Here is a 26,138-nt window from a genome sequence, read left to right as displayed (position 1 = left end):
GGACCTGTCATATCTACTGTGGGAGGACCTGTCATATCTACTGTGGGAGGACCTGTCATATCTTCTGTGGGAGGCCCTGTCATATCTACTGTGGGAGGACCGGCCATTTCTACTGTGGGAGGACCTGTCATATCTACTGTGGGAGGACCTGTCATATCTACTGTGGGAGACCCTGTCATATCTACTGTGGGAGGACCTGTCATATCTACTGTGGGAGGCCCTGTCATATCTACTGTGGGAGGCCCTGTCATATCTACTGTGGGAGGACCTGTCATATCTACTGTGGGAGGACCTGTCATATCTACTGTGGGAGGCCCTGTCATATCTACTGTGGGAGGACCTGTCATATCTACTGTGGGAGGACCTGTCATATCTTCTGTGGGAGGACCTGTCATATGTACTGTGGGGAGGACCTGTCATATAGTACCTCCATACTACTGCTCCATATAGTACCTGCATAGTAATTACCTTGCAGGATGAGCAATGCAACACGTGGACGTTGTTGTTGTTAGTTCTGTGATGAAAGGAAAGTTCTACCTACAGTATTATTTTAAAACGTAGTTGTGATTTGCAGTAAGTTGTCTTTCACGGTTCATGCCAGACCGTGGCTCTTCTGATTCATTTTTGGATTCTCCATTTGTTATGCAATAGGTTGGGATATATCGGTCAATCAATCCCCTCGTGTTTTACTGAGCTTAGATTACTTTACAATCCTCAAGATGGATCTACATAATACTTGCTTTAATATATAATGCATGGGTTGTAATGTTTGTAATGTATACTTACCTCCATTAACTATTCCATAGCATTCAGCTGAGCTGACAGATATATTGATGTAGTTAGTGGCTTAATAAGTGGTTTTCCTGGTACAGACTCCCTGTCGTTCCCTGTATTTCAGACTCCCATGTCTATTAGTCCGTGCTTTTACATAAATCACATTCATCTTATATTATCTCCACATCTCCTCCTCACAATGTATTCTAGTTAAGGTTAGAGAGTAGGCTGAATCCCGGATAAATCACATTACACGTTCCTGTTGTTCCAAGCTGGATTCTCCCACATCTCCACATCTCCTCCTCACAATGTATTCTAGTTAAGGTTAGAGAGTAGGCTGAATCCCGGATGAATCACATTACACGTTCCTGTTGTTCCAAGCTGGATTCTCCCACATCTCCACATCTCCTCCTCACAATGTATTCTAGTTAAGGTTAGAGAGTAGGCTGAATCCCGGATAAATCACATTACACGTTCCTGTTGTTCCAGGCTGGATTCTCCCACATCTCCACATCTCCTCCTCACAATGTATTCTAGTTAAGGTTAGAGAGAAGGCTGAATCCCGGATAAATCACATTACACGTTCCTGTTGTTCCAAGCTGGATTCTCCCACATCTCCACATCTCCTCCTCACAAGGTATTCTAGTTAAGATTAGAGGGAAGGAAGCGGAGGTTGTGCACAGTCAGAGCCCTGTATCCAACATCTCACTCTATAATATATTGTTGTTAAGCTTCCAGAGAAGGCTGTGAGGAGGATTTAATCAACATCTCCTACCCACAATGTATTCCAGTTAAAGGGGAAATCTGGGATTGGTACGTCACCCTTCTCCAGCGCCATCCCTGAACTGTTTACCAAAACAAATGGCTGAGTGTGAACGCTTTGTTGTTTTTCGAATCCCAGATTGCCCCTATACAGATAGCGGGGCAGAGTCTGAACGACATCTCTCCCCACAATGTACAGTGCCTTCAGGAAGTATTCATACCCCTTGACTTACTGGACAATGTGTTGTAGGTTAGAGGGGTAAAGTCATCTCTCCCACAACGTCTTCTATTCTTAAAGGGAGAAAGCTGAGGCTCCACCCCACAATGTATTCTAGTTCAGGCTCCCGAGTGGCACAGCGGTCCAAGGCACTGCATCTCAGTGCTAGAGGCGTCACTACAGACCCTGGTTAGATTCCAGGCTGTATCACAACCGGCCGTGATTGGGAGTCCCATATGGCGGCGCACAATTGTCCCAGCATCGTCTGGGTTAGTGTTTAGCCGGGGTAGGCCGTCATTGTAAACAAGAATTTGTTCTTAACTGTCTTGCCTAGTTAAATGAAAGTTACATTTGTTATGTTCTGTTAATTACTGATGTCCCCTTTAAGAATCTAACCTTCATTTAACTAGGCAAGTCAGTGGTCATGCGCAGTGTTGTTCTATGTTATTCTGGTACTAACTCGTTTTAGTAAATGTGAAGCTCCAGTTCCATGTCTTGTATTCAGAGGCTTTCTTATTACATAAATAAGTAATAAGAGCTAAGACACTACAAAATTAATAAATAAAAGGTTAGTGAGGTGCAGCAGAGAGGTGCAGCAGAGAGGTGCAGCAGAGAGGTGCAGCAGAGAGGTGCAGCAGAGAGGTGCAGCAGAGAGGTGCAGCAGAGAGGGTCAGCAGAGAGGGGCAGCTGAGAGGGGCAGCTGAGAGGGGCAGCTGAGAGGGGCAGCTGAGAGGTGCAGCAGAAAGGTGCAGCTGAGAGGGGCAGCAGAGAGCAGAAGCCCTAAGATCTGAGAGCTCACAGCAGGGTTTGTCTGTCTGGGGTTGACAGGTGATGGTAGTGCTGCCTGGCTGACCTTGGCTCCTGGTTTGTCTGTGTGGGGTTGACAGGTGATGGAACTGCTGCCTGGCTGATCCTGGCTCCTGGTTTGTCTGTCTGGGGTTGACCGGTGATGGTAGTGCTGCCTGGCTGATCCTGGCTCCTGGCTAAGCTTCAGACACCCACTGTGCAGAGCCAGAGGGGACATCCAGGTTAGGCTTCTTGGCTCAGAGAGGGGATCTTGACTGGTCCTAAATCTAAAGTTAGGTCAGAGATGGACAGAACAGGAGAGAGATAGAGAGGAAGAGCCTTTAGCTTCCCTGTAACAGACTGCAGCACTACATACTGTATGAGCTTCCCTATAACAGACTGCAGTACTACATACTGTATGAGCTTCCCTATAACAGACTGCAGTACTACATACTATATGAGCTTCCCTGTAACAGACGGCAGTACTACATACTATATGAGCTTCCCTTTAACAGACTCCAGTACTACATAATGTATGAGCTTCCCTGTAACAGACTGCAGTACTACATAATGTATGAGCTTCCCTATAACAGACTGCAGTATTACATACTGTATGAGCTTCCCTATAACAGACTGCAGTACTACATACTGTATGAGCTTCCCTATAACAGACTGCAGTACTACACAGAGGTGGGACCAAGTCATTGTTTTACAAGTCACAAGTAAGTCTCAAGTCTTAGCACTCAAGTCCCAAGTCAAGTCCAAAGTCAAGACAGTCAAGTACGAGTCAAGTCTCAAGTCAAGACAGGCAAGTATCAAGTCAAGTCTCAAGTCCTAAACTTTGAGTTTCGAGTCCTAAACAAGTCATAATGTGCTCTTCACAAAATGTAATACCATTTGATACTTTTAACAAGAGTAATAGTTAGTACATTACATTTACGCAAATCTTGAATGCTTTTAAAAATATCTATATATTTATTACTTTCCAAATATACGTTATATTTCCATGGAAATACATGGGTAGCCATGAGAAAGCCCCCCCCAATAGTGATCGACTATCGAGGACCGCTATGGGGCGCAATCGGGCGATGTAGGCTTGTACACATTCGCCCAACCTTAACACACACACCCTCTCTGTGTGTGGTTACAGTAATCTAACGTATGTCAATGGTTTTAGGAACAACAGTAACATCAGGCAGGATTTAGGCTACCAACTGCCTAGCCAGTTGTAGCTCAATCTTGGGTGCAATGATCACGTTCCCGTACTGATTGACTGTGTGGAGGCTCATTGATTTAACGTTACGTTAGCCTACATGATACACCAGTAAAGTAATCAAATATATAGCTGTCGGCTATATTAGCCACGACTTACCGTTGTTTGTGCAGCTTCAAATGTCGAACAAAGTTGGAAATTGTTGCGCCTCCGTCTGTAATTTTCTTCCCGCATGTTTTGCAAGTTGCAATCCTTTTTTTGTTGATATCTGAAAATAATAATTTTGGGTATCATCTTTCCAAGGGCTCCATCTGAATTCACCCGCCGACGTTCCTCTGCACTGCCACGCACAACTGTTTCTCAGCTGGCACAATTTGATTGGCTGCTGTCCGATTCAAACTGTAGTCCGTTAAATGAAGAGTTGATGCGCTGCACACTTTTTTAATAGCATCATTTTTAATATTTGGGCTTGGGGAGGGTATCAAGTCAGTTTGGGGAGGGTATCAAGTCAGTTTGGGGAGGGTATCAAGTCAGGTTGGGGAGGGTATCAAGTCAGGTTGGGGAGGGTATCAAGTCAGTTTGGGGAGGGTATCAAGTCAGGTTGGGGAGGGTATCAAGTCAGGTTGGGGAGGGTATCGAGTCAGTTTGGGGAGGGTATCAAGTCAGGTTGGGGAGGGTATCAAGTCAGTTTGGGGAGGGTATCAAGTCAGTTTGGGGAGGGTATCAAGTCAGGTTGGGGAGGGTATCAAGTCAGGTTGGGGAGGGTATCGAGTCAGGTTGGGGAGGGTATCAAGTCAGTTTGGGGAGGGTATCAAGTCAGTTTGGGGAGGGTATCGAGTCAGGTTGGGGAGGGTATCAAGTCAGGTTGGGGAGGGTATCAAGTCAGTTTGGGGAGGGTATCAAGTCAGTTTGGGGAGGGTATCGAGTCAGTTTGGGGAGGGTATCAAGTCAGGTTGGGGAGGGTATCAAGTCAGGTTGGGGAGGGTATCAAGTCAGGTTGGGGAGGGTATCAAGTCAGGTTGGGGAGGGTATCAAGTCAGGTTGGGGAGGGTATCAAGTCAGTTTGGGGAGGGTATCAAGTCAGGTTGGGGAGGGTATCAAGTCAGGTCGAGTCATAGGGCTCAAGTCCAAGTCAAGTCACGAGTCATTGGTGTTAAAGTCAAAGTAGAGTTGCAAGTCATCATATTTGTGACTCGAACGTCCATACCTCTGCTACATACTGTGTGAGTTTCCCTATACCAGACTGCAGTACTGTGTATTATAACCTACTGCAGTACTGTGTAGTATAACAGACTGCAGTACTGTGTATTATAACCCACTGTAGTACGGTGTATTATAACCCACTGCAGTACTGTGTAGTGTAACAAACTGCAGTGCTGTGTAGTGTAACAGACTGCAGTACTGTGTAGTGTAACACACTGCAATTAGGGCTGTTGAGGTGACTGTATTACCGCCACAACAGCAGTCATGAATCATGACCACAGTAGAATTCCACATGACTGTTGAGTCATGGTAATCTCCTCTTATGCACTCTGGACATGCTTTGGTAGTACCCAACTCGCTAACGACCATCAGGTCCTAATGGTCTGGTACTCATGGCTCTATTGTCCCTCCATCAGGTCCTAATGACCTGGTACTCAGGGCTATATTGTCCCTCCATCAGGTCCTAATGGCCTGGTACTCAGGGCTCTATTGTCCCTCCATCAGGTCCTAGTGGCCTGGTACTCAGGGCTCTATTGTCCCTCCATCAGGTCCTAAGGGCCTGGTACTCAGGGCTATATTGTCCCTCCATCAGGTCCTAGTGGCCTGGTACTCAGGGCTATATTGTCCCTCCATCAGGTCCTAGTGGCCTGGTACTCAGGGCTCTATTGTCCCTCCATCAGGTCCTAGTGGCCTGGTACTCAGGGCTCTATTGTCCCTCCATCAGGTCCTAAGGGCCTGGTACTCAGGGCTATATTGTCCCTCCATCAGGTCCTAGTGGCCTGGTACTCAGGGCTCTATTGTCCCTCCATCAGGTCCTAAGGGCCTGGTACTCAGGGCTATATTGTCCCTCTAACCACTCTGACATCAATGCAAATGAAATGGAAAAATCACATCAAACACGTATCATTAAAACAGTATATATTTTAAACTCACCTCACTGTGATGATCCATATGAAGAGAGAAGTTCAACAACAGGTTGAAACTGAGTGATAAAACATGGTCGTAGTGGATGTTGTTTCAAAGCCTAACAACAGGAAATGGTGATGATTCATTCAAAACACATCCGTACGCATATTGGAACTCATGCATAGGATTATCACCCCAAGGCCCCCCCCCCCCCCTCAAAAAAAATGACTGAATTAAAATTAGGATTGTTCCATTATACAAAATATAGCTTACCATATATTACGTATGCCATAAAATTATAAAACAAAACTGATTTAAAATGTCTCTGGTACGTAACGGGTCTGGCCTGTACTCCAAAATAAAATAAATGATGTGTGGTGTGATGTAAGTGTTTATTATATGTATTTCTCAGCTGCTCATATTAAACACAGCTCCGCTATAAAACCAAAGTAGCCTAGCAGGCATCAACTGAAAAACAGACCTAGCGGGAAAGCGCACGGCCTCCATTCACTATTGGAGTACATAATGACTTTTTTCCCCCTTCCCCCTGCCCCTGTTCCTTCCCATTTGATAATGGGCCAGTCTAAATCAAAACTAATTTTAACTAATTAGTAAAGACCACATTACATTGACAATAGTCTGATGGGTGAAAATATGATCACTTGATAAGAGAACAGGGGGTGCAGCCTGAGGAAAGGAACAGAGAACAAGCTTTTTTTTTTAGACTTTCTCAAATCATCGACAGTCTATAGTCGCATCACGCAGCCCATATATGTTTTGATTAATAAGACATTCTAAGGTTTGTATCATTCACAACTAAAGTTGCCAAATAACTCTGAATCTATCTCATAGGACCTGTTTCAAATGATCACTTTAATGCTCAACGTAGCCACTTCATATGCGCGCTCACTCCGGAATGGGAAGAAATATCCTTTCCGTTTTATTAAGCTAATGTAACGATCTTCGTTGGGAGAAAGAGAGGAGGACCAAAGCGCAGCGTGGTAAGTGTTCATGGTGAAACTTTAATAGAACAAACTGAACCCTGAGATACAAAACAATAAAGTGAACTACTGAAAACCGAAACAGTTCCGTGTGGAACACACAGACACGGAGGACAACCATCCACAAAACACAACAGAAAACAGGCTACCTAAATATGGTTCCCAATCAGAGACAACCACCCACAAAACACAACAGAAAACAGGCTCCCTAAATATGGTTCCCAATCAGAGACAATGACTAACACCTGCCTCTGATTGAGAACCATATCAGGCCAAACGAAAAACCCAACATAGAAACACAAAACATAGATAACCCACCCAACTCACGCCCTGACCATACTAAAACAAAGAAAATACAAAAGAACTAAGGTCAGAACGTGACAGCTAAGGTCAATTATATTCTTCTTACCATAAAATCATATAATATAAAATAATGGAACTTAGAAGCATATCTAGTCTGCTAACTGAACAAGTCTACAGCCTATATCATGGGGCATAGACAGATAACATACAGTAGGCCAACTCATATTCTGTTATCCTGAAGAAAAAAAATATTCATATCATGTTTCTTTAGACCTGCCGAAAATAAAGAACGGATTTATTGTGATGGTGTATATTGATTTATTAGACCTTTTTAAATGTAGATGTTCCATCAGAGGCTTGTATGTGTGGAGGCCTGGAGACGCTAAACGTGTTTATGTTAATTAACGGTCAATTACCGTGAGACCGACAGTCTTTTGCATGACAATAACCGTCTGACAGAATTTCATGACCACCACAGCCCTAACTGCAGTACTGTCTAGTGTAACAGACTGCAGTACTGTGTAGTATAACCATCAGCAGTACTGTGTAGTATAACAGATGGCAGTACTGTGTAGTTTAACAGACGGCAGTACTGTGTAGTATAACAGACGGCAGTACTGTGTAGTGTAACAGACGGCAGTACTGTGTAGTATAACAGACGGCAGTACTGTGTAGTATAACAGACGGCAGTACTGTGTAGTATAACAGACGGCAGTACTGTGTAGTATAACAGACGGCAGTACTGTGTAGTATAACAGACGGCAGTACTGTGTAGTATAACAGACGGCAGTACTGTGTAGTGTAACAGACAGCAGTACTGTGTAGTTTAACCATCAGCAGTACCGTGTAGTATAACAGACAGCAGTACTGTCTAGTATAACAGACGGCAGTACTGTGTAGTATAACAGACGGCAGTACTGTGTAGTATAACAGACGGCAGTACTGTGTAGTATAACAGACGGCAGTACTGTGTAGTGTAACAGACAGCAGTACTGTGTAGTTTAACCATCAGCAGTACTGTCTAGTATAACAGACTGCAGTACCGTGTAGTATAACAGACAGCAGTACTGTGTAGTATAACAGACGGCAGTACCGTGTAGTGTAACAGACGGCAGTACCGTGTAGTGTAACAGACGGCAGTACCGTGCAGTATAACAGACGGCAGTACCGTGCAGTATAACAGACGGCAGTACCGTGCAGTATAACAGACGGCAGTACCGTGCAGTATAACAGACGGCAGTACCGTGTAGTGTAACAGACGGCAGTACAGTGCAGTGTAACAGACTGCAGTACTGTCTAGTATAACAGACGGCAGTACCGTGTAGTGTAACAGACGGCAGTACAGTGCAGTGTAACAGACTGCAGTACTGTCTAGTATAACAGACGGCAGTACTGTGTAGTATAACAGACAGCAGTACCGTGTAGTATAACAGTTAGCAGTACTGTGTAGTGTAACAGACGGCAGTACCGTGTAGTATAACAGACAGCAGTACTGTGTAGTATAACAGACAGCAGTACCGTGTAGTATAACAGACAGCAGTACTGTGTAGTATAACAGACAGCAGTACCGTGTAGTGTAACAGACGGCAGTACCGTGTAGTGTAACAGACGGCAGTACCATGTAGTATAACAGACAGCAGTACTGTGTAGTATAACAGACAGCAGTACCGTGTAGTATAACAGACAGCAGTACTGTGTAGTATAACAGACAACAGTACTGTGTAGTATAACAGACGCCAGTACTGTGTAGTATAACAGACGGCAGTAACGTGTAGGTTAACAGACGGCATTACCGTGTAGTGTAACAGACGGCAGTACCCTGTAGTGTAACAGACGGCAGTACCCTGTAGTGTAACAGACGGCAGTACCGTGTAGTATAACAGACGGCAGTACTGTATCATTAAGACGGCTCATTAAGACCTGACTCTGTAATCATTCATTCTCTCTGTCAGTTTATGGTAAGTAACACTTTCTACTGGCCCATCATTAATTCATGTTCATCTCAAAGACTCAGCCAGGCCTCTCAACATGCATTATTCATAATAGACACAATTAGCTGAGGGAACAAACTAACTGCAGCACAGAGGTGTGTGGGTTGTGCATGCGTGTGCGTGTGTGTGTGTGTGTGTGTGTGTGTGTGTGTGTGTGTGTGTGTGTGTGTGTGTGTGTGTGTGTGTGTGTGTGTGTGTGTGTGTGTGTGTGTGTGTGTGTGTGTATGCCTGCTTTTCAGCACAACACCATCATCACACAGCATCCCAAGCATCCTCACAACATCACACACACACACACACACACACACACACACACACACACACACACACACACACACACACACACACACACACACACACACACACACACACACACACACACACACACACACACACACACACACACACACATTACAGCATCAGACAGTAGTTTGAGCACCTCCTCACTGTACTATTACAGTTATAGCACCTCATCGTCTCACGCTTTAGTTCATATCAAATCAAATGTTATTGGTCACATACACATGGTTAGCCGATGTTTTTTGCGAGTGTAGCGAAATGCTTGTGCTTCTAGATCCGACAGTGCAGCAGTATCTAACAGGTAATATCTAACAATTCCACAACAAATCCTAATATTTATCAAATTCCACAAGAATACCTAATACACACAATCTAGTAAATGAATGGGATGAGAATATATAAGTATAAAATATATGGATGAGCAGTGACAGAGCGGCTAAGATGCAATAGATAGAATAGATAGTGTAGGATACAGTATATACATATGAGATGTGTAATGTGAGATATGTAAACATTCTTAAAGTGCCAAGTGACTAGCGTTCCATTTATTAAAGTGGCCAATGACATCAAGTCTGTAGGTAGGCAGCAGCCTCTCTGTGCTAGTGGTGGCTGTTTAACAATCTGATGGCCTTGAGATAGAAGCTGTTTTTCAATCTCTCTGTCCCAGCTTTGATGCACTTGTACTGAACTCGCCTTCTGGATGGAAGTGGGGTGAACAGGCAATGGTTTGGGTGGTTGATGTCCTTGATTAACTTTTTTGTCTTCCTGTGACATCGGGTGCTGTAAGTGTCCTGGAGGGCAGGTACTTTGGCCCCGGTGATGCGTTGTGCAGACCTCACTAACCTCTGGAGAGCCCTGCGGTTGTGGGCGGTGCAGTTGCCGTACCAGGCGGTGATACAACCCGACAGGATGCTCTCGATTGTGCACCTGTAGAAGTTAGTGAGTGTTTTTGGTAACAAGCCACATTTCTTCAGCCTCCTGAGGTTGAAGAGGTGCTGTTGCGCCTTCTTCACCACACTGTCTGTGTGCGTGGACCATTTCAGTTTGTCCGTGATGTGTACGCCGAGGAACTTAACTTTTATTTCTTTACCTACCTATTGTTCACCTAATACCTTTTTTGCACTATTGGTTAGAGCCTGTAAGTAAGTTTCACAGTAAGGTCTACACCTGTTGTATTCGGCGCACGCGACAAATAAACTTTGATTTGATTTATTTTCCTGACACCACACTTCGAGGGCCCTCATCTCCTCGCTGTAGGCTGTCTCGTCATTGTTGGTAATCAATCCTACCACTGTTGTGTCGTCTGCAAACTAGATGATTGAGTTGGAGGCGTGCATGGCCACGCAGTCGTGGGTGAACAGGGAGTACAACAGGGGGCTGAGAACACACCCTTGTGGGGCACCAGTGTTGAGGATCAGCAGAGTGGAGATGTTGTTCCTACCTGGGGGCAGCCTGTCAGGAAGTCCAGGACCCAGTTGCACAGGGCGGGGTCGAGACCCAGGGTCTCGAGGTTAATGACGAGTTTGGAGGGTACTATGGTGTTGGTGGCACTGAATTGTCCTCAAAGCACGCAAAGAAGTTGTTTAATTTGTCTGGAAGCAAGACGTCGATGTCCGCGACTGTGCTGGTTTTCTTTTTGTACTCCGTGATTGTCTGTAGACCCTGCCACATACGTCTCGTGTTTGAGCCGTTGAATTGCGACTCCACTTTGTCTCTATACTGACACTTTGCTTGTTTGATTGCCTTACGGGGGGAGTAACTACACTGTTTGTATTCGGCCAAATTCCCAGTTGCCTTGCCCTGATTAAATGCGGTGATACGTGCTTTCTGCCATCAATCCACGGTTTCTGGTTAGGGAATGTTTTAATTGTCACAGTGGGCACAACATCTCCTATAGAATTCCTTATAACTCGCTCACCGAGCATATATGTCAATGTTGTTCTCTGAGGCTACCCAAAACATATCCCAGGCCACGTGGTCAGACCAGCGTAGGGTAGACCTAAGCATGGGTGCTTCCTGTTTTAGTTTCTGCCTATAGGTGGGGAGCAACAAGATGGAGTCATGGTCAGATTTGCCAAAAGGAGGGTGGGGGAGGGTCTTGTATACATCGCGGAAGTTAGAGTAGCAATGGTCGAGCGTGTTACTCGCTCGTGTACTGCAATCGATACGCTGATAGAATTTAGGTAGCCTTGATCTCAGATTAACTTTGTTAAAATCCCCAGCTACATTAAATGCAGCCTCAGGATATATGGTTTCCAGTTTGCATAAAGTCCAGTGAAGTTCCTTGATGGCCGTCTTGGGATCCGCTTGCGGGGGGGATGTACACGGCTGTGACGATGACTGAGGAGAGTTCTCTTGGGAGATAATACAGTCGGCATTTGATTTTGAGGAATTCTAGGTTGGGTGAACAAAAGGACTTGAGTTCCTGTATGTTGTTACAATTACACCATGAGTCATTAATCATGAAACATACACCCCCGCCCTTCTTCTTACCGGAGAGATGTTTATTCCCATTGCACTGAAAATCCTGTTGGCTGTACTGACTTCGACAGCATGTCCCAAGCTAGCCATGTTTCCTTGAAAAAGAGTATGTTACAATCCCAGATATCTCTTTGGAAAGCAACTCTTGCCCTGATTTTGTCGACTTTGTTAGCTAGGGACTGGACATTAGCGAGTAATATACTCGGAAGCGGTGGGGGGTGTGAGCGCATCCGAAGCCTCACTAGAAGACCGCTCCGGCACCCTCTCCTCCGGCGGCTTTGTTTTGGGTCGGCCTCTGGAAACAGTTCAAATGCCCTTGCAGACAAAGGATCCGCTTTGGGAAAGTCGTATTCCTGGTCGTAGTGCTGGTTGTGCTGGTAAGTTGACGTCTCTCTGATATCCAATAGTTCTTCCCGGCTGTATGTACTAACACTTAAGGTTTTCTGGGCTAACAATGTAAGAAATAATACATTAAAAAACGAAGGACTAGAAGCGAAGCTGCCATCTCTATCGGCGCCATCTTACATGCTTTAGTTCACACGCTTTAGTTCACACGCTTTAGTTCACACGCTTTAGTTCACACGCTTTAGTTCACATGCTTTAATTCACACGCTTTACTTCACTTAAGTTCACAGAGACGAGAGGAGAGGAGGGAGAGGGGAGTGGAGGAGAGGAGAGGAGAGGAGAGGAGAGGAGAGGAGAGGAGAGGAGAGGAGAGGAGAGGAGAGGAGAGGAGAGGGTTCACATGCTGTATTTCATTTGCTTTAGTTTCTCTGTTCAGTTGAAAGGCTTTACCCAGGACTCCCTGGAAAACATTGGCCAATTGTTACTGAGGGGACTATCCTGGTTAAATAAATGAGAATGAAATGAAAGTAAATACAGCGACTTTGTTGTGTTTTTCTTTCCCTGTACAAACAGGCAAGTGTTTCTGTTGAGTAACGACACCAACAGTTCTCACACTGAGAGGAAGTAGAGGCTGCGTGATGGAGAGGAAAAAAGAGAGACAGTGAGAAGGAGGCAGAAATAGAGGGAGAGAGAGAGGGAGCGAGAGAGAGAGAGAGAGGGAGACAGAAATAGAGGGGAGATAGGGAGCAAGAGGGAGAGAGATACAGAGAGAAGGAGAGAGCGAGAGAGAGAGTGAGAGAGAGAGAGGGGGGGGGCGAGAGAGAGTGAGGGAGCGAGAGAGAGAGCGAGAGAGAAAGAGAGCGAGGGAGGGAGGGAGAGCGAGAAAGAGAGAAAGAGAGAGTGGATATTAATTATCTGGCTGTAATTAAATTCAATGAGGATAGTTTCCTGTTGCACTTTACAAGACAGATGAGCTAAGAGCTCCGAGCAACCAGCCATTGTATTGTTTTTATATCGTTGTATTTTAAATCGGTGTCAGTGTATCAGTGTTTTGTTACTTGTCCGTGTTTTTTGTGGACCCCAGGAAGAGTAGCTGCTGCTTCTACAAAAGCTAATGGGGATCCAACTAAACAAACAACACAAAGACAGAGGAGCTGTAGCAGTAGGATCCAGTCAGCCATTACAACACTGACTATTGACCTCCACTAAGACTGTGTTTATCTGCTGCTCGGTGTCTACAAGAGAGGAGAGGAGATGATAGAGGAGAGGAGAGGGGTGGAGAGAGGAGAGGATAAGATGAGAGAGAGGAGAGGATAGAGGAGAGAGAGGTTAGGAGACAGCAGATGTGAGGGGTGGAGAGAGGAGAGGAGAAGATGAGAGAGAGGAGAGGATAGAGGAGAGAGAGGTTAGGAGACAGCAGATGTGAGGGGTGGAGAGAGGAGAGGAGAAGATGAGAGAGATGAGAGGATAGAGGAGAGAGAGGTTAGGAGACAGCAGATGTGAGGGGTGGAGAGAGGAGAGGAGAAGATGAGAGAGAGGAGAGGATAGAGGAGAGAGAGGTTAGGAGACAGCAGATGAGAGGGTTGGAGAGAGGAGAGGAGAAGATGAGAGAGAGGAGAGGATAGAGGAGAGAGAGGTTAGGAGACAGCAGATGAGAGGGGTGAGGAGAGGAGAGGAGAAGATGAGAGAGAGGAGAGGAGAGGATAGAGGAGAGAGAGGTTAGGAGACAGCAGATGAGAGGGGTGGAGAGAGGAGAGTAGAAGATGAGAAAGAGGAGAGGAGAGGATAGAGGAGATAGAGGTTAGGAGACAGCAGATGAGAGAGGAGAGGAGAAGATGAGAGAGAGGAGAGGAGAGGATAGAGGAGAGAGAGGTTAGGAGACAGCAGATGAGAGGGGTGGAGAGAGGAGAGGAGAAGATGAGAGAGAGGAGAGGATAGAGGAGAGAGAGGTTAGGAGACAGCAGATGTGAGGGGTGGAGAGAGGAGAGGAGAAGATGAGAGAGAGGAGAGGATAGAGGAGAGAGAGGTTAGGAGACAGCAGATGAGAGGGTTGGAGAGAGGAGAGGAGAAGATGAGAGAGAGGAGAGGATAGAGGAGAGAGAGGTTAGGAGACAGCAGATGAGAGGGGTGAGGAGAGGAGAGGAGAAGATGAGAGAGAGGAGAGGAGAGGATAGAGGAGAGAGAGGTTAGGAGACAGCAGATGAGAGGGGTGGAGAGAGGAGAGTAGAAGATGAGAAAGAGGAGAGGATAGAGGAGATAGAGGTTAGGAGACAGCAGATGAGAGAGGAGAGGAGAAGATGAGAGAGAGGAGAGGAGAGGATAGAGGAGAGAGAGGTTAGGAGACAGCAGATGAGAGGGGTGGAGAGAGGAGAGTAGAAGATGAGAAAGAGGAGAGGAGAGGATAAAGGAGAGAGAGGTTAGGAGACAGCAGATGAGAGGGGTGGAGAGAGGTGAGGAGAAGATGAGAGAGAGGAGAGGAGAGAGAGAGGAGAGGAGAGGAGAGAGAGGTTAGGAGACCGCAGATGAGAGGGGTGGAGAGAGGAGAGGAGAAGATGAGAAAGAGGAGAGGAGAGGATAGAGGAGAGAGAGGAGAGGAGACAGTAGATGAGAGGGGTGGAGAGAGGAGAGGAGAAGATGAGAGAGAGGAGAGGAGAAGATGAGAGAGAGGAGAGGGTAGAGGAGAGAGAGGTTAGGAGACAGCAGAGGAGAGGGGTGGAGAGAGGTGAGGAGAAGATGAGAGAGAGGAGAGGAGAGAGAGAGGAGAGGAGAGGAGAGAGAGGTTAGGAGACCGCAGATGAGAGGGGTGGAGAGAGGAGAGGAGAAGATGAGAAAGAGGAGAGGAGAGGATAGAGGAGAGAGAGGAGAGGAGACAGTAGATGAGAGGGGTGGAGAGAGGAGAGGAGAAGATGAGAGAGAGGAGAGGATAGAGGAGAGAGAGGTTAGGAGACAGCAGATGAGAGGGGTGGAGAGAGGTGAGGAGAAGATGAGAGAGAGGAGAGGAGAGAGAGAGAGGAGAGGATAGAGGAGATAGAGGTTAGGAGACAGCAGATGAGAGAGGAGAGGAAAAGATGAGAGAGAGGAGAGGATAGAGGAGAGAGAGGAGAGGAGACAGCAGATGTGAGAGGAGAGAAGAAGATGAGAGAGAGGAGAGGAGAGGAGAGAGGAGAGGAGAGGAAAGAGAGGTTAGGAGACAGCAGATGAGAGGGATGGCTAGAGGAGAGGAGAAGATGAGAGAGAGGAGAGAGAGAGAGAGGAGAAGAGAGAGGAGCGGAGAGGAGAGAGAGGTTAGGAGACAGCAGATGAGAGGGGTGGAGAGAGGAGAGGAGATGAGAGAGAGGAGAGGAGAGGAGAATATGAGAGAGAGGGAGAGGATAGAGGAGAGAGAGGTTAGGAGACAGCAGAGGAGAGGGGTGGAGAGAGGAGAGGAGAAGATGAGAGAGAGGAGAGGATAGAGGAGAGAGAGGTTAGGAGACAGCAGATGTGAGGGGTGGAGAGAGGAGAGGAGAAGATGAGAGAGAGGAGAGGAGAGGATAGAGGAGAGAGAGGAGAGGAGACAGCAGATGAGAGGGGTGGAGAGAGGAGAGGAGAGGAGAAGATGAGAGAGAGGAGAGGATAGAGGAGAGAGAGGTTAGGAGACAGCAGATGAGAGGGGTGGAGAGAGGAGAGGAGAAGATGAGAGAGAGAGGAGAGGAGAGAGAGAGGAGAGGAGAGGAGAGAGAGGTTAGGAGACAGCAGATGAGAGGGGTGGAGAGAGGAGAGGAGAAGATGAGAGAGAGAGGAGAGGAGAGAGAGAGGAGAGGATAGAGGAGAGAGAGGTTAGGAGACAGCAGATGAGAGGGGTGGAGAGAGGAGAGGAGAAGATGAGAGAGAGGAGAGGATAGAGGAGAGAGAGGTTAGGAGACAGCAGATGTGAGGGGTGGAGAGAGGAGAGGAGAAGATGAGAGAGAGGAGAGGATAGAGGAGAGAGAGGTTAGGAGACAGCAGAGGAGAGGGGTGGAGAGAGGAGAGGATAGAGAGAGGAGAGGAGAGGAGAGAGAGGTTAGGAGACAGCAGATGAGAGGGGTGGAGAGAGGAGAGGAGAAGATGAGAAAGAGGAGAGGAGAGGATAGAGGAGAGAGAGGAGAGGAGACAGCAGATGAGAGGGGTGGAGAGAGGAGAGGAGAGGAGAAGATGAGAGAGAGGAGAGGATAGAGGAGAGAGAGGTTAGGAGACAGCAGATGAGATGGGGTGGAGAGAGGTGAGGAGAAGATGAGAAAGAGGAGAGGAGAGGATAGAGGAGAGAGAGGAGAGGAGACAGTAGATGAGAGGGGTGGAGAGAGGAGAGGAGAAGATGAGAAAGAGGAGAGGATAGAGGAGAGAGAGGTTAGGAGACAGCAGATGAGAGGGGTGGAGAGAGGTGAGGAGAAGATGAGAGAGAGGAGATGAGAGAGAGAGGAGAAGAGAGAGGAGAGGAGAGAGAGGTTAGGAGACAGCAGATGAGAGGGGTGGATAGAGGAGAGGAGAAGATGAGAGAGAGGAGATGAAAGAGAGAGGAGAAGAGAGAGGTTAGGAGACAGCAGATGAGAGAGGAGAGGAGAAGATGAGAAAGAGGAGAGGATAGAGGAGAGAGAGGTTAGGAGACAGCAGATGAGAGGGGTGGAGAGAGGAGAGGAGAATATGAGAGAGAGGAGAGAGAGAGAGGAGAAGAGAGAGGAGCGGAGAGGAGAGAGAGGTTAGGAGACAGCAGATGTGAGGGGTGGAGAGAGGAGAGGAGAAGATGAGAGAGAGGAGAGGGTAGAGGAGAGAGAGGTTAGGAGACAGCAGAGGAGAGGGGTGGAGAGAGGAGAGGAGAAGATGAGAGAGAGGAGATGAGAGAGGAGAAGAGAGAGGTTAGGAGACAGCAGATGAGAGGGGTGGAGAGAGGAGAGGAGAAAATGAGAGGATAGAGGAGAGGGGTGGAGAGAGGAGAGGAGAGGAGAGGAGAGGAGAGAGGAGAGGAGAGGATAGAGGAGAGAGAGGTTAGGAGACAGCAGATGAGAGAGGTGGAGAGAGGAGAGGAGAAGATGAGAGAGAGGAGAGGAGAGGAGAGAAAGGAGAGAGGAGAGGGGAGATAGCAGAGTAGAGGAGAGAGAGGAATAAAACGTTGGGCTGCTTTCTTACAAACTGCATAGAAGTTTATGATTATTTTGTCACAACTCTCTCTCCATATCTCTCTTTCCCCCTTCCCTCTCTATCTGTCCTCTTCTAGTTTGGGAGAACGGAGGTGATTGACAACACTCTAAACCCAGACTTTGTCAGGAAGTACATCCTGGACTACTTCTTTGAGGAGAAGCAGAATCTACGCTTTGACGTGTGAGTAGTTATTCTCTTTGATCTGGTCCTCCGAGGACTCACCAGGCAGACAGGTAGGGAGGGTGTGTGAGTTTTACATGTGATGTGCCGTTTCTTCCCAACCAACCCTTCCTTTCCATCCTCCTATCTCTCCTTCTCCTTCTTTCTCTTTCCCTTCATCTCTCCTCTCCTTCTCCTCTTCCTACTCAACTTCTCTCTCTCCCTTCTTGCCCTCTTTTCTCCCTTTCCTCCACCCCCTCTCCATCTCTCTCCTGTGTAATAAATCATTCATCGTTATTCTCCTCTGTCTTGATTGTCATGTGTTGTTGAGATTAGGAGGAAAAGAATGATCAATATTTTATATGATGGTTTTATCCTCATTCTCCATACTGCCTGAAGTCCCAGCAGAGTCCCATAATAATTACTGTCCTCCCTCCCTCTCCCTCCTCATCCTACCTACTATATCCTCTTTCCCTCCTCCTCTCTCCTCATCCTACCTACTATATCATCTTTCCCTCCTCCTCCCTCCTCATCCTACCTACTATATCCTCTTTCCCTCCTCCTCCATCCTACCTACTATATCCTCTTTCCCTCCTCCTCCATCCTACCTACTATATCATCTTTCCCTCTTCCTCCCTCCTACATCCTACCTACTATATCCTCTTTCCCTCCTCCTCCCTCCTCCATCCTACCTACTATATCCTCTTTCCCTCCTCCTCCCTCCTCCATCCTACCTACTATATCCTCTTTCCCTCCTTCTCCCTCCTCATCCTACCTACTATATCCTCTTTCCCTCCTCCTCCATCCTACCTACTATCTATATCCTCTTTCCCTCCTCCTCCCTCCCTCCTCCATCCTACCTACTATATCCTCTTTCCATCCTCCTCCCTCCTCCATCCTACCTACTATATCCTCTTTCCCTCCTCCTCCCTCCACATCCTACCTACTATATCCTCTTTCCCTCCTCCTCCATCCTACCTACTATCTATATCCTCTTTCCCTCCTCCTCCATCCTACCTACTATATCCTCTTTCCCTCCTCCTCCCTCCTCCATCCTACCTACTATATCATCTTTCCCTCCTCCTCCCTCCTCCCTCGTACCTACTATATCATCTTTCCCTCCTCCTCCCTCCTCCATCCTACCTACTATATCCTCTTTCCCTCCTCCTCATCCTACCTACTATATCCTCTTTCCCTCCTCCTCCATCCTACCTACTATCTATATCCTCTTTCCCTCCTCCTCCCTCCCTCCTCCATCCTACCTACTATATCCTCTTTCCATCCTCCTCCCTCCTCCATCCTACCTACTATATCCTCTTTCCCTCCTCCTCCCTCCACATCCTACCTACTATATCCTCTTTCCCTCCTCCTCCATCCTACCTACTATCTATATCCTCTTTCCCTCCTCCTCCATCCTACCTACTATATCCTCTTTCCCTCCTCCTCCCTCCTCCATCCTACCTACTATATCATCTTTCCCTCCTCCTCCCTCCTCCCTCGTACCTACTATATCCTCTTTCCCTCCTCCTCCCTCCTCCATCCTACCTACTATATCCTCTTTCCCTCCTCCTCCCTCCTCCATCCTACCTACTATATCCTCTTTCCCTCCTTCTCCCTCCTCATCCTACCTACTATATCCTCTTTCCCTCCTCCTCCATCCTACCTACTATCTATATCCTCTTTCCCTCCTCCTCCCTCCCTCCTCCATCCTACCTACTATATCCTCTTTCCATCCTCCTCCCTCCTCCATCCTACCTACTATATCCTCTTTCCCTCCTCCTCCCTCCACATCCTACCTACTATATCCTCTTTCCCTCCTCCTCCATCCTACCTACTATCTATATCCTCTTTCCCTCCTCCTCCATCCTACCTACTATATCCTCTTTCCCTCCTCCTCCCTCCTCCATCCTACCTACTATATCATCTTTCCCTCCTCCTCCCTCCTCCCTCGTACCTACTATATCATCTTTCCCTCCTCCTCCCTCCTCCATCCTACCTACTATATCCTCTTTCCCTCCTCCTCATCCTACCTACTATATCCTCTTTCCCTCCTCCTCCATCCTACCTACTATATTCTCTTACCCTCCTCATCCCTCCTACATCCTACCTACTATCTATATCCTCTTTCCCTCCTCCTCCCTCCTCCATCCTACCTACTATATCATCTTTCCCTCCTCCTCCCTCCTCCATCCTACCTACTATATCCTATTTCCCTCCTCCTCCATCCTACATCCTACCTACTATCTATATCCTCTTTCCCTCCTCCTCCCTCCTCATCCTACCTACTATATCATATTTCCCTCCTCCTCCCTCCTCATCCTACCTACTATATCCTCTTTCCCTCCTCCTCCCTCCTCATCCTACCTACTATATCCTCTTTCCCTCCTCCTCCATCCTACCTACTATATTCTCTTACCCTCCTCATCCCTCCTACATCCTACCTACTATCTATATCCTCTTTCCCTCCTCCCTCCTCCATCCTACCTACTATATCCTCTTTCCCTCCTCCTCCCTCCTCCATCCTACCTACTATATCCTCTTTCCCTACTCCTCCATCCTACATTCTACCTACTATCTATATCCTCTTTCCCTCCTCGTCCCTCCTCATCCTACCTACTATATCCTCTTTCCCTCCTTCTCCCTCCTCCATCCTACCTACTATATCATCTTTCCCTCCTCCTCCCTCCTCCATCCTACCTACTATATCCTCTTTCCCTCCTCCTCCATCCTACATCCTACCTACTATATCCTCTTTCCCTCCTCCTCCCTCCTCATCCTACCTACTATATTCTCTTTCCCTCCTCCTCCATCCTACATCCTACCTACTATATCCTCTTTCCCTCCTCCTCCATCCTACCTACTATCTATATCCTCTTTCCCTCCTCCTCCATCCTACCTACTATATCCTCTTTCCCTCCTCCTCCCTCCTCCATCCTACCTACTATATCCTCTTTCCCTCCTCCTCCTTCCTCCATCCTACCTACTATATCCTCTTTCCCTCCTCCTCCCTCCTCATCCTACCTACTATATCCTCTTTCCCTCCTCCTCCATCCTACCTACTATATTCTCTTACCCTCCTCATCCCTCCTACATCCTACCTACTATCTATATCCTCTTTCCCTCCTCCTCCCTCCTCCATCCTACCTATTATATCCTCTTTCCCTCCTCCTCCCTCCTCCATCCTACCTACTATATCCTATTTCCCTCCTCCTCTATCCTACATCCTACCTACTATCTATATCCTCTTTCCCTCCTCCTCCCTCCTCATCCTACCTACTATATCCTATTTCCGTCCTCCTCCCTCCTCATTCTATCTACTATATCCTCTTTCCCTCCTCCTCCCTCCTCATCCTACCTACTATATCCTCTTTCCCTCCTCCTCCCTCCTCCATCCTACCTACTATATCCTCTTTCCCTCCTCCTCCCTCCACATCCTACCTACTATATCCTCTTTCCCTCCTCCTCCATCCTACCTACTATCTATATCCTCTTTCCCTCCTCCTCCATCCTACCTACTATATCCTCTTTCCCTCCTCCTCCCTCCTCCATCCTACCTACTATATCATCTTTCCCTCCTCCTCCCTCCTCCCTCGTACCTACTATATCATCTTTCCCTCCTCCTCCCTCCTCCATCCTACCTACTATATCCTCTTTCCCTCCTCCTCATCCTACCTACTATATCCTCTTTCCCTCCTCCTCCATCCTACCTACTATCTATATCCTCTTTCCCTCCTCCTCCCTCCCTCCTCCATCCTACCTACTATATCCTCTTTCCATCCTCCTCCCTCCTCCATCCTACCTACTATATCCTCTTTCCCTCCTCCTCCCTCCACATCCTACCTACTATATCCTCTTTCCCTCCTCCTCCATCCTACCTACTATCTATATCCTCTTTCCCTCCTCCTCCATCCTACCTACTATATCCTCTTTCCCTCCTCCTCCCTCCTCCATCCTACCTACTATATCATCTTTCCCTCCTCCTCCCTCCTCCCTCGTACCTACTATATCCTCTTTCCCTCCTCCTCCCTCCTCCATCCTACCTACTATATCCTCTTTCCCTCCTCCTCCCTCCTCCATCCTACCTACTATATCCTCTTTCCCTCCTTCTCCCTCCTCATCCTACCTACTATATCCTCTTTCCCTCCTCCTCCATCCTACCTACTATCTATATCCTCTTTCCCTCCTCCTCCCTCCCTCCTCCATCCTACCTACTATATCCTCTTTCCATCCTCCTCCCTCCTCCATCCTACCTACTATATCCTCTTTCCCTCCTCCTCCCTCCACATCCTACCTACTATATCCTCTTTCCCTCCTCCTCCATCCTACCTACTATCTATATCCTCTTTCCCTCCTCCTCCATCCTACCTACTATATCCTCTTTCCCTCCTCCTCCCTCCTCCATCCTACCTACTATATCATCTTTCCCTCCTCCTCCCTCCTCCCTCGTACCTACTATATCATCTTTCCCTCCTCCTCCCTCCTCCATCCTACCTACTATATCCTCTTTCCCTCCTCCTCATCCTACCTACTATATCCTCTTTCCCTCCTCCTCCATCCTACCTACTATATTCTCTTACCCTCCTCATCCCTCCTACATCCTACCTACTATCTATATCCTCTTTCCCTCCTCCTCCCTCCTCCATCCTACCTACTATATCATCTTTCCCTCCTCCTCCCTCCTCCATCCTACCTACTATATCCTATTTCCCTCCTCCTCCATCCTACATCCTACCTACTATCTATATCCTCTTTCCCTCCTCCTCCCTCCTCATCCTACCTACTATATCATATTTCCCTCCTCCTCCCTCCTCATCCTACCTACTATATCCTCTTTCCCTCCTCCTCCCTCCTCATCCTACCTACTATATCCTCTTTCCCTCCTCCTCCATCCTACCTACTATATTCTCTTACCCTCCTCATCCCTCCTACATCCTACCTACTATCTATATCCTCTTTCCCTCCTCCCTCCTCCATCCTACCTACTATATCCTCTTTCCCTCCTCCTCCCTCCTCCATCCTACCTACTATATCCTCTTTCCCTACTCCTCCATCCTACATTCTACCTACTATCTATATCCTCTTTCCCTCCTCGTCCCTCCTCATCCTACCTACTATATCCTCTTTCCCTCCTTCTCCCTCCTCCATCCTACCTACTATATCATCTTTCCCTCCTCCTCCCTCCTCCATCCTACCTACTATATCCTCTTTCCCTCCTCCTCCATCCTACATCCTACCTACTATATCCTCTTTCCCTCCTCCTCCCTCCTCATCCTACCTACTATATTCTCTTTCCCTCCTCCTCCATCCTACATCCTACCTACTATATCCTCTTTCCCTCCTCCTCCATCCTACCTACTATCTATATCCTCTTTCCCTCCTCCTCCATCCTACCTACTATATCCTCTTTCCCTCCTCCTCCCTCCTCCATCCTACCTACTATATCCTCTTTCCCTCCTCCTCCTTCCTCCATCCTACCTACTATATCCTCTTTCCCTCCTCCTCCCTCCTCATCCTACCTACTATATCCTCTTTCCCTCCTCCTCCATCCTACCTACTATATTCTCTTACCCTCCTCATCCCTCCTACATCCTACCTACTATCTATATCCTCTTTCCCTCCTCCTCCCTCCTCCATCCTACCTATTATATCCTCTTTCCCTCCTCCTCCCTCCTCCATCCTACCTACTATATCCTATTTCCCTCCTCCTCTATCCTACATCCTACCTACTATCTATATCCTCTTTCCCTCCTCCTCCCTCCTCATCCTACCTACTATATCCTATTTCCGTCCTCCTCCCTCCTCATTCTATCTACTATATCCTCTTTCCCTCCTCCTCCCTCCTCATCCTACCTACTATATCCTCTTTTCCTCCTCCTCCATCCTACCTACTATATTCTCTTACCCTCCTCATCCCTCCTACATCCTACCTACTATCTATATCCTCTTTCCCTCCTCCTCCCTCCTCATCCTACCTACTATATCCTCTTTCCCTCCTCCTCCCCCCTCATCCTACCTACTATATCATCTTTCCCTCCTCCTCCCTCCTCCATCCTACCTACTATATCCTCTTTCCCTCCTCCTCCATCCTACCTACTATCTATACCCTCTTTCCCTCCTCCTCCATCCTACCTACTATCTATACCCTCTTTCCCTCCTCCTCCTACCTACTATATTCTCTTTCCCTCCTCCTCCCTCCTACATCCTACCTACTATCTATATCCTCTTTCCCTCCTCCTCCCTCCTCATCCTACCTACTATATCCTCTTTCCCTCCTCCTCCCCCCTCATCCTACCTACTATATCCTCTTTCCCTTCTCCTCCCTCCTCCATCCTACCTACTATATCATCTTTCCCTCCTCCTCCCTCCTCCATCCTACCTACTATATCCTCTTTCCCTCCTCCTCCCTCCTTCATCCTACCTACTATATCATCTTTCCCTCCTCCTCCATCCTACCTACTATATTCTCTTTCCCTCCTCATCCCTCCTACATCCTACCTACTATCTATATCCTCTTTCCCTCCTCCTCCCTCCTCCATCCTACCTACTATATCCTCTTTCCCTCCTCCTCCCTCCTCCATCCTACCTACTATATCCTCTTTCCCTCCTCCTCCCTCCTTCATCCTACCTACTATATCCTCTTTCCCTCCTCCTCCATCCTACCTACTATATCCTCTTTCCCTCCTCCTCCCTCCTCCTCCTACCTACTATATCTTCTTTCCCTCCTCCTCCCTCCTCATCCTACCTACTATATCCTCTTTCCCTCCTCCTCCCTCCTCCATCCTACCTACTATATCCTCTTTTCCTCCTCCTCATTCCTCCATCCTACCTACTATATCTTCTTTCCCTCCTCCTCCCTCCTCATCCTACCTACTATATCCTCTTTCCCTCCTCCTCCCTCCTCCATCCTACCTACTATATCATCTTTCCCTCCTCCTCCCTCCTCCATCCTACCTACTATATCCTATTTCCCTCCTCCTCCCTCCTCCATCCTACCTACTATATTCTCTTTCCCTCTCCTCCCTCCTCCCTCGTACCTACTATATCCTCTTTCCCTCTCCTCCCTCCTCCCTCGTACCTACTATATCCTCTTTCCCTCCTCCTCCTTCCTCCATCCTACCTACTATATCCTCTTTCCCTCCTCCTCCCTCCCTCCTCCATCCTACCTACTATATCCTCTTTCCCTCCTCCTCCCTCCCTCCTCCATCCTACCTACTATATCCTCTTTCCCTCCTCCTCCCTCCTCCATCCTACCTACTATATCCTCTTTCCCTCCTCCTCCATCCTACCTACTATATCCTCTTTCCCTCCTCCTCCCTCCTCATTCTACCTACTATATCCTCTTTCCCTCCTCCTCCCTCCTCATCCTACCTACTATATCCTCTTTCCCTCCTCCTCCATCCTACCTACTATATTCTCTTACCCTCCTCATCCCTCCTACATCCTACCTACTATCTATATCCTCTTTCCCTCCTCCATCCTACCTACTATATCCTCTTTCCCTCATCCTCCCTCCTCCATCCTACCTACTATATCCTCTTTCCCTACTCCTCCATCCTACATTCTACCTACTATCTATATCCTCTTTCCCTCCTCCTCCCTCCTCATCCTACCTACTATATCCTCTTTCCCTCCTTCTCCCTCCTCCATCCTACCTACTATATCATCTTTCCCTCCTCCTCCCTCCTCCATCCTACCTACTATATCCTCTTTCCCTCCTCCTCCATCCTACATCCTACCTACTATATCCTCTTTCCCTCCTCCTCCCTCCTCATCCTACCTACTATATTCTCTTTCCCTCCTCCTCCATCCTACATCCTACCTACTATATCCTCTTTCCCTCCTCCTCCATCCTACCTACTATCTATATCCTCTTTCCCTCCTCCTCCATCCTACCTACTATATCCTCTTTCCCTCCTCCTCCCTCCTCCATCCTACCTACTATATCCTCTTTTCCTCCTCCTCCTTCCTCCATCCTACCTACTATATCCTCTTTCCCTCCTCCTCCCTCCTCATCCTACCTACTATATCCTCTTTCCCTCCTCCTCCATCCTACCTACTATATTCTCTTACCCTCCTCATCCCTCCTACATCCTACCTACTATCTATATCCTCTTTCCCTCCTCCTCCCTCCTCCATCCTACCTATTATATCCTCTTTCCCTCCTCCTCCCTCCTCCATCCTACCTACTATATCCGATTTCCCTCCTCTTCCATCCTACATCCTACCTACTATCTATATCCTCTTTCCCTCCTCCTCCCTCCTCATCCTACATACTATATCCTATTTCCGTCCTCCTCCCTCCTCATCCTACCTACTATATCCTCTTTCCCTCCTCCTCCCTCCTCATCCTACCTATTATATCCTCTTTTCCTCCTCCTCCATCCTACCTACTATATTCTCTTACCCTCCTCATCCCTCCTACATCCTACCTACTATCTATATCCTCTTTCCCTCCTCCATCCTACCTACTATATCCTCTTTCCCTCCTCCTCCCTCCTCATCCTACCTACTATATCCTCTTTTCCTCCTCCTCCATCCTACCTACT

The 26,138-nt window shown here is 47.5% G+C and overlaps 1 protein-coding gene across 3 annotated transcripts in view; it reads left to right on the top strand.

Annotated features, from left to right (window-relative positions):
• Nucleotides 1–26,138, top strand: part of LOC139557849 (copine-8-like) — a 217,468-nt gene that overhangs the window by 52,870 nt on the left and 138,460 nt on the right. For all 3 annotated transcript variants that reach the window (XM_071373098.1, XM_071373100.1, XM_071373099.1), the window contains exon 4: nt 17,510–17,613. In XM_071373098.1, the coding sequence (XP_071229199.1) occupies nt 17,510–17,613 (104 nt within the window). The remainder of the gene's footprint in view (nt 1–17,509; nt 17,614–26,138) is intronic.

The sequence above is a fragment of the Salvelinus alpinus genome, chromosome 28 (genome assembly GCF_045679555.1).
Source record: "Salvelinus alpinus chromosome 28, SLU_Salpinus.1, whole genome shotgun sequence".
NCBI classification, from domain to species: Eukaryota; Metazoa; Chordata; class Actinopteri; order Salmoniformes; family Salmonidae; genus Salvelinus; species Salvelinus alpinus.
Note: the sequence above shows the minus strand (reverse complement) of the source record. Positions and strands in the feature narration are given on the sequence as shown.